The sequence below is a fragment of the Pyrus communis genome, chromosome 13 (genome assembly GCF_963583255.1).
Source record: "Pyrus communis chromosome 13, drPyrComm1.1, whole genome shotgun sequence".
NCBI classification, from domain to species: Eukaryota; Viridiplantae; Streptophyta; class Magnoliopsida; order Rosales; family Rosaceae; genus Pyrus; species Pyrus communis.
This window is the reverse complement of record NC_084815.1, coordinates 17,947,845-17,955,284: the sequence shown is the minus strand read 5'-3', so window position 1 is coordinate 17,955,284 and position 7,440 is coordinate 17,947,845. Positions and strand designations below refer to the sequence as shown.

Below are 7,440 nucleotides of genomic sequence, written 5' to 3'. Positions count from 1 at the left end.
GTTCTTTGTGATGGCAACAAATCATAAAAAACCTTCGGCGGTCTGTCAAGTGCATAAAAAATGGACTTAAAACATTGCATTTCTATATAAAAAACTGATTCTATGCGAATGTTCAACCTCTAGGTTGCTGATTCATGGGAATTCCTTGATGAATGGCTTGATGCAATCCGTCTAGTCTACACTATCTATGCGCGGGGTAAGAGTGATGTTCTGGCAGGTATTGTAACAGACTGATTTAGCGTAGTTTTTATTTTTCGTTTAATGTATCATCAGTTCCTTGATTTGTTTCGAGTGATGTATAATTTTACGATTGAGAATGACTCGTTTGAAAAAACTCTGTATATCACGAATTTTTTGACACGATCAATACAATTTTTCTTTGCATAGTCAGATTTCACTCTGTTGAACCACTTTTTGTATCTCTTCTTAAGTTTTACCTCGGATTCCTTCGGTTTTCGGTGACAAGAATAAATTTTTATTGTGTAGGATCAGATACAACTTGCTACCATTCTTCCCTATACTAAATACTAATTGCTATGATGTGCCCTTGAGTTTTTTGTACCCATTTCTCACTAACCACAGATATATATATATATATGTATATAAAGCGTTTTCACTCTAGGAACCCAAAAATTTCATGCACATTGGGGGTTTTACTTTGGCCAGAGCAAGAACCGATGCGGGGAGAGTCCACAACCCTTCACCGCAAATCAATCCAGAAGCAACCGCCGGAACTATTAGCACAGCCTTCTTGCTGTTAATCTTGTGCCATACAAACACAATCAGACTCCCAAGGCACATGTCTATGGCAAAGTATGCCCCAACTAGAAATGGAACGCCCATGACCATCGGAAGTGGCATCCATTTTCCGATCTTCGGTGAAAAATCTCTGACTATGTTAACTAGAACCGCGAAAGCAAAAAAGCCATAGCAGAGCTGCAGGCAATGCTGAGGCAGCGCCGAGAAGCCTTGAACGCCTAGGATCGCCATGTTTCTGTAGATCAAGGCGTAAGGAGCCTTGAATTCTCCGTGCGGGTTTCCCACATCGAACGCCTTGTAGAATAGGAAGAAGCTGAGAGGAGCCGTCACACAGCCTATTACAGTGCCAAGGGCTTGGCTCACAAACATTGCCCTGGGAGAGGTGAAAGTTAGATGGGCTGTCTTGAGATCTTGCATCAGAATACATGCCACGTTGACGACCGATTTGATGACGCCGCAGCCCGCAAGCCCTGCCACCACACCGTGCTCTTTTCCCGTCATTGCTGCCAGCACAAAGAGGGCAACTTTTCCATAGTTGTAGGATATGTTTAGATCGGTTAGACCAGCTCCATAAGCATTGCAGAATGCAAGAGATGGAGCAAGCATGTAGGCTACTATAACATAATACCATTTGAGCTCCGGGAACATCATCGGGATCGTGATGACAGAAATGATGGAAAAGACAACGTATCCGGCGACTGCAACCCACGTAGGGATGTTTTCGCTGAGGAAGATTTCGTTTTGTTTTTTTTCGATCGGCTTCACCTTGCCCTCGACATCTGCAGGGAGAAGAGGCTGATTAGCAAAAACTTCAACTAAAACAACACAGCACAGCAGCATAAAACAAAAGGAAATTAAGAGGCTGATTTTATTACCCAATTGGAGATTCTTGTTTTTCAATCTGACATAAATATTAACAATGGTGCAAACCAGAATCTTGACGAAATTGTAAAGCCCGTCACCAAGGATTAGGGCAACTGCGAGAAAAACCTTGTAACCATACAAACTCTTCATGTCGTTTTCGTCTAAACTCTCCGGGAACCAATGTCCTTTACGCCGGCCTATGAGCGGCCACAGTACACCGAAAGAGAGCACAGACCCAAAAAGTAAGGACAGGTTTACTAGATGTGAACATATCATGCCCGCTCCGACGAAGGTCATGCTGAAATCGAAGTAGAACCTGCAACAGATGGCGGCAAATTAGAAAGGATCACTAACAAAAAGCAGAAGCAGGGAGAAACAAATGAGTGATCGATTTTTCGTACGTGTTTTTCCAAGCTTGCAATCCGAACGTGGGGAATTGTGAGAATCCACATTCTGCTCTAGCACTGTAAAACCACTTGAAGAATCCCCACAGGAAGCTGACTGAAAAATACTTCATGAAGCCATGTACTTGCTTCCTGCAAATGATCATAACTTGGGTTGAGTTTTGCTTCTAATACGGCTTTTTAAGAGCAGATGTGGCATAACTACATTGGTTAGAGCGGATGTGCTCCCTCATATGCACCTAGTTTTAATATCATTTCTATTAAGAAATACATATATGGCTTTCAAAGGAGAGATAAGGGGAAGTGTTGGTAGATGTTTACTTAGCCATTTTATCTCCCTGAGTATGGAAGCCATTGATGAGAACCGCAGTTGCCAAACCACTTGGATAAGTCAACTTCAAGTCAACTATCATAATCTGTGAATAAACAAAAAATCCATATAAAAATCTACTTAAAAGGAAAAATAAACCATATTTATCTCCTTGAAATCTTCAGTTAAACAAGTAATTGAAGACAGCAAGGAGCTTGCAACTCAAGTGATTAACAAGATTTCCTGATTAATCGGAGATCTTGAGTTCGAATTCTCAAGGGATTAACATTATTTACCCTAACCCAAAGGTCCTGAGTTTGAATCTTCCCAATATTGCTCGATAGTAACGAGATAAGAAAAAAAGAAACAAAGACTATAAAATCAGTACCTTTCTTAGAGGAATCAAGGCAAAAAGGCCAACAAAACAGACTAGAAAAAGGAAGCCTATCATCCAACCAAGCCCAGGTTCCTTAACAGCAGTTGCAGGGTTTCCTTCTGTGTTCACACCGGACAGCAGATATGTCTTCTTGTTTAATCCCAACAAATAAGACCCAAATCCACCTGTTTAACAAAGAAAGTTTAAAGTTATACAATGTTTAAGAAACATTAATTTACAAATTAATATAACATATAAAGAAAAATAAAAGTACCTCCCACAGCAATACTATAACAAGCAACTGCACAAGTCTGAATCATAGTATTCTCCTGCCGAGTGAAGGGTTTCGAATTAAATCCCGCCTTCTTGAGCAGGTTCGTCCACGTTCTGACGAACACGAACGCGAGGAGAGCAGCAGAGACATTGAGATTAGGAACAATCCCAGTTGTGAGATTTAGCTTCATGGCTATCACACTGTACACCATTCCAATCACTATGCTTGCAACGACTCCTCGGAATGTTAGCTGCTGTGTCCATGGAAGGATTGCCCCAACCGGCCCCTCGGATTGAACTATTGTCTCTTCTTCCATGTCATCCCTCTCTATCTCCTTCTTCTCCCTTGCTTCCAGCTCCATGTTCATGACTTCAAAGTCCTGTTGCTTGTTTGTCAGGCAATGGGAACAAAAAGAGAGTTTCAAAGGGAATCCATGCATGAAATTACCTTTTTTTTTTAATGAATAGAAAGAAGAGGATGCAACACGAGAACTTCTTAGGAGATTACTCATGCATGAATGTACCCTTGAGTTGTTTTATTTTAGTCCTCCCTTTTTCCGATCCTCGAGCTCAAGACTAGACTAGCTTGGCTATGAAATTACATAATCTTGAAAAGTGGATGAAAATATTTGGTGCTGCCTATTGCAGTTAACTAGACAGAGAAAAAGGATGCTTCCTTGATGAATATATATAGTCCACAAAGTGCAGAAATTATTACTTGGACGGATCTATCCTCGTCATTTTTCTCTGCTCACAAGCCTACAAATTCCAAAACCACATGAATATATCTTATCACTAGAAATTTCAGACTTGGTAGAAATATCTAGGGCTATAAATTTTTCCCGAAAAGTCCCGAACCAAAAAAATCCCAATCCCATACTGAAAAATTCGTCAACCGATAATACCAAAATTTTTGGGATCAATACCAAATTGATCCCAAACCTTTCGGAACGGGAATTGAGATTACATATTCAATAGTTCGAAAATCCCGAACCAAACCAATATATATATATATATATATTTATTTATTTTGGTTGCATGCATGTTGAATGTTGAATTTAAGTAGTTTGATAATAAACTAATTAGAAATAGAAGTATGAAATTAAGTAGTTTGGAACATCAATTTGACTTTGGTATAAATGAGTTGGCATTTCAATTGGTATGAAATTTCAAATTAATATGAGATAAAAAAATCTAAATTTCTATTAATATGAAATTGGGGAACATTTCGAGATACCAAAAGCCCAAATTTTAGCCCACATTTTGGTTAATATGAGATAAAAAACCTAAAATTTGAATTTTTTTTTTATGCAGGCTAAATTTTAACTAAAAAACTCAAATTAATATGAGGTAAAAAACCCAAATTTTAGCCCACATAAACAAAAAATCTCAAATTTCAACCGAAAAACTCAAAGGCCCAAAACCCAAAATCCAATCCCAATCCATTCCGAAATACCGAAAACATTTCGGGAATCCCGAAAATTAGGAATACCGAAATTTTGATACAGAATTGGTCTTTGAATTCTTATCCTAAACATTTTCGATTTGAGATTCGGAATCTCATTTTCGGTTTGGGATCTTATATAGAACCACTCCTAATATTTCATGTTATGATCTTTGTTTTTATATAATTTCAACCACTTGCAAAAGTACCAACCAAGTAAATAAAGACTTTTCTGAAATGGTAGGAGGGCAGAATCTGGAAGGAAGTGCTTGATATAGAGCAAGGCAAACGAATTAGAATATTGATCACAATATGGGACACATGATTTGGCTAGTTGACGGGAAAGACTTACATACGCAGACATTTTATAACTTTCTCGCATATCCTGACCAATAATACAATATTTTATATATTAACTTTCTGCATGACATTATATTATTATCTAAAACTCGAGGATGAAATGTAAGTCTCTATCATACTTCACAGACATTTGCCTTACTACCTGACCTTATCATTGACCTTATTTCTGTTTCTTCTCTTTCACAAGGTGTGCCCTTATGAATTAGGATAAAAGTGTTGGGGTAGGACTGGTGATTTCCTCCCAATGAAATGAAGTGGATAAATTGGACCATTGGGAATCTATAAGTCGTAGATTTGTGGGTCAAATCATCTCTTTCACAAGGTGTGCTTAGGGATGGGCAATGGTTATAGTAGACGGGTAACCGCGGGTATTACTCATAACCGTTTAAGCCTTTATCCGCATAACTGTTTACCCGTTGGATAATTGCATAAACAATTATATTCATACCCATAACCATTTATAAATAGTTAACCGTATTCATAACCGCATACCCCGTATAACCATAACCAGATACTTGCTTACTCATTTACCCGTTTACTATTTTTTACCCATTTACCATTTTTTTCACCCGTTTACACGATTTTTACCCATTTATAGGTAAATAGAAACAAAATGTTCATTAGCTGCCATTGTGGACTAAGTTTATGTATTAAAAGCAATGTTTGGAAAAGACTTGAACATTGTTTGTCAAAACTTCTTGTGGTATTACGGGTCTTTTCAAATTCATCAATGCTCAACAATGTGAAAACCCTTTGGGCATCATCTATCCAAAACCTGAGTAGAGATAGAGGTATGAGTAAGGATTAGGACATGTTAAATGGGGCTACTACCTACGATCATGATTGCTTCGGTTCAACAGGATTTGAGCTTAAATGTTGGAAACTATTTGTCTTTTCTAATCCATACAAGTGTAACTAGCAAAAATTAATCAAAAAACAAAGATGTTGAAACTTTCCAAATTCCCATTACCACAAAGTTTACAGCACTAAACTTTCGAGTACTCTAATGCTTTAGTCCGTCTGTCCGTCTAATCACAAAGTCTCATCGACTCGTTGTCATAAAAAAGGCCTACAAAAAAATGTAAATTGGATTAGTATCCCAATTAATTTCTGGGTTTTTAGCTTTTTCTTTAAATTTTACACTTACTAAATTAAACAATCAAACGGGTACCCATTTATAATCGCGAGTAATCCTCATAACCATCAATTTAAATTTCATGGGTAAATGGTTATGCCAATAACTGTTTATTTGTTTACACGGTTACCCATAACCGTAACTGTGAATTTTAAATGGTGGATAACCGCAGTTACCCATACTCGTGGATATTTGCCCATTCCTAGGTGTGCCCTTATGAATTATGACAAAAGTGTTGGGGGTAGGAGTGGTGAATGCCTCCCAATGAAATGAAGTGGTTAAATTGGGATGATGATCCTTTACGGAATATCTTTGTGGGGATCTAGATGATCAATTAATTGTGTTTAATTTCATTGCAATTTTAGGTGGTGCGGTATAATCGCGCATCTTACTCTGCATATTTCAATTTTCCTGCTACTTGAGTGGTGCGGAATGATCGCCCATCCTATGTTATGAGAATGGTGCAGTACAATCACCTTCCTTATTGATCATGTAAATCTCGAGCCAGAAGTTTCAAGTGCTTATCATTTTTGCCTGAAAATCAAAATGAAGAATTTGTAAGAACCAAAAGTTCTAACATTACATCCCCCTGATTACATATTATTGTAAGTTCTTACACATCTCAGTTTTCTTTTAGAAAAGAAAATGGCGAACTTGGCAAAGCTTCATTTTGTTGCCTTAGACATTACTGGGAAAAACTACCTTACCTGGGTAGTGGATGTCAAGATCCATCTGGAGGCAGGGAATCTTGCAGACACAATCAAGGAGGAGAACAGTGCATCTTCTCAAGATCGGACGAAGGCCATGATCTTTATCCTTCACCACCTTGATGAAGGACTAAAAAACAAGTACCTAACGGTTGAAGATCCGTTAGCTCTTTGGAAGGCATTAAGAAACAAATACAATCACCAGAAAATGATGATTCTTCCAAGAGCTCATTATGAGTGGACTCACTTAAGGATCCAGGATTTCAAGTCAGTGGCTGAGTACAATTCTGCGATGTTCAGAATTAGTTCCCAGATGAAACTCTGTGGGGAAACCATCACTGAGGAAGATATGTTGGAAAAGACTTTTAGAACCTTTCATGCCTCTAACGTGCTCTTGCAGAAGCAGTATAGAGGGCGAGGTTTCACTGAATATAACCAACTGATCTCTGTGCTTCTGGTTGCTGAACAAAACAATAAGCTCCTGTTGACAAATCATCATTCCTGACCTACTGGATCTGCACCATTCCCAGAAGTGAATGCTGCTTCCCTCAAAGTGAATGCCACATCCTATGGTGGCAATAATCATAAATGAGGACGTGGCCACAGGCGATGACGGTCGAATGGGAAAGGCAAGAATCACGGCATCCAGTTTCACAACCAAGTTCCAAAGTATAATTCAAGCCCAAGCTTCAAAAATGTAAATCGCCACAAAGGCAGAGCTCATATGAACAATGCTCCCAGAAACTCTGAAGAAGCATGCCATAGGTGTTGTGGCAATGGGCACTGGGCGCGTACTTATCGTACCCCA

At 38.6% G+C, this 7,440-nt stretch overlaps 2 protein-coding genes across 3 annotated transcripts; one reads left to right on the top strand and one right to left on the bottom strand.

The window, feature by feature from the left end:
- Positions 1–317: 317 nt before the first annotated feature.
- Positions 318–3,663, bottom strand: LOC137712949 (metal-nicotianamine transporter YSL1-like). 2 transcript variants are annotated; one of them, XM_068452158.1, is made up of 7 exons: positions 3,435–3,663; positions 2,988–3,366; positions 2,726–2,898; positions 2,349–2,443; positions 2,025–2,159; positions 1,635–1,939; positions 318–1,538 (listed from the first exon to the last, which is right to left on the bottom strand). In XM_068452158.1, the coding sequence occupies exons 2-7, from the start codon at positions 3,352–3,354 to the stop codon at positions 619–621; spliced, it is 1,995 nt and encodes a 664-aa protein (XP_068308259.1). In that variant the 5' UTR covers positions 3,355–3,366; positions 3,435–3,663; the 3' UTR covers positions 318–618. The 2 variants fall into 2 exon arrangements, with proteins under 2 accessions (XP_068308259.1, XP_068308258.1); XM_068452157.1 differs by having other exon boundaries at positions 2,988–3,663.
- A 2,907-nt stretch (positions 3,664–6,570) lies between these two features.
- On the top strand, positions 6,571–7,137 carry LOC137712288 (uncharacterized). The gene has a single exon (XM_068451390.1). It carries the CDS (start codon positions 6,571–6,573, stop codon positions 7,135–7,137), a length of 567 nt encoding a protein of 188 aa, XP_068307491.1.
- The last annotated feature ends 303 nt before the right edge of the window (positions 7,138–7,440 follow it).

Coding starts and splice junctions, on each gene's coding strand:
- LOC137712949 (XM_068452157.1), bottom strand. CDS start 3,498: ATGAGTAATCTCCTAAGAAGTTCTCGTGTTGCATCCTCTTCTTTCTAT. Junction 2,444..2,725: donor CCTTGATTCCTCTAAGAAAG/GTACTGATTTTA, acceptor GTTTATTCACAG/ATTATGATAGTTGACTTGAA. Junction 1,940..2,024: donor TTGCAAGCTTGGAAAAACAC/GTACGAAAAATC, acceptor CATCTGTTGCAG/GTTCTACTTCGATTTCAGCA.
- LOC137712288 (XM_068451390.1), top strand. CDS start 6,571: ATGGCGAACTTGGCAAAGCTTCATTTTGTTGCCTTAGACATTACTGGG.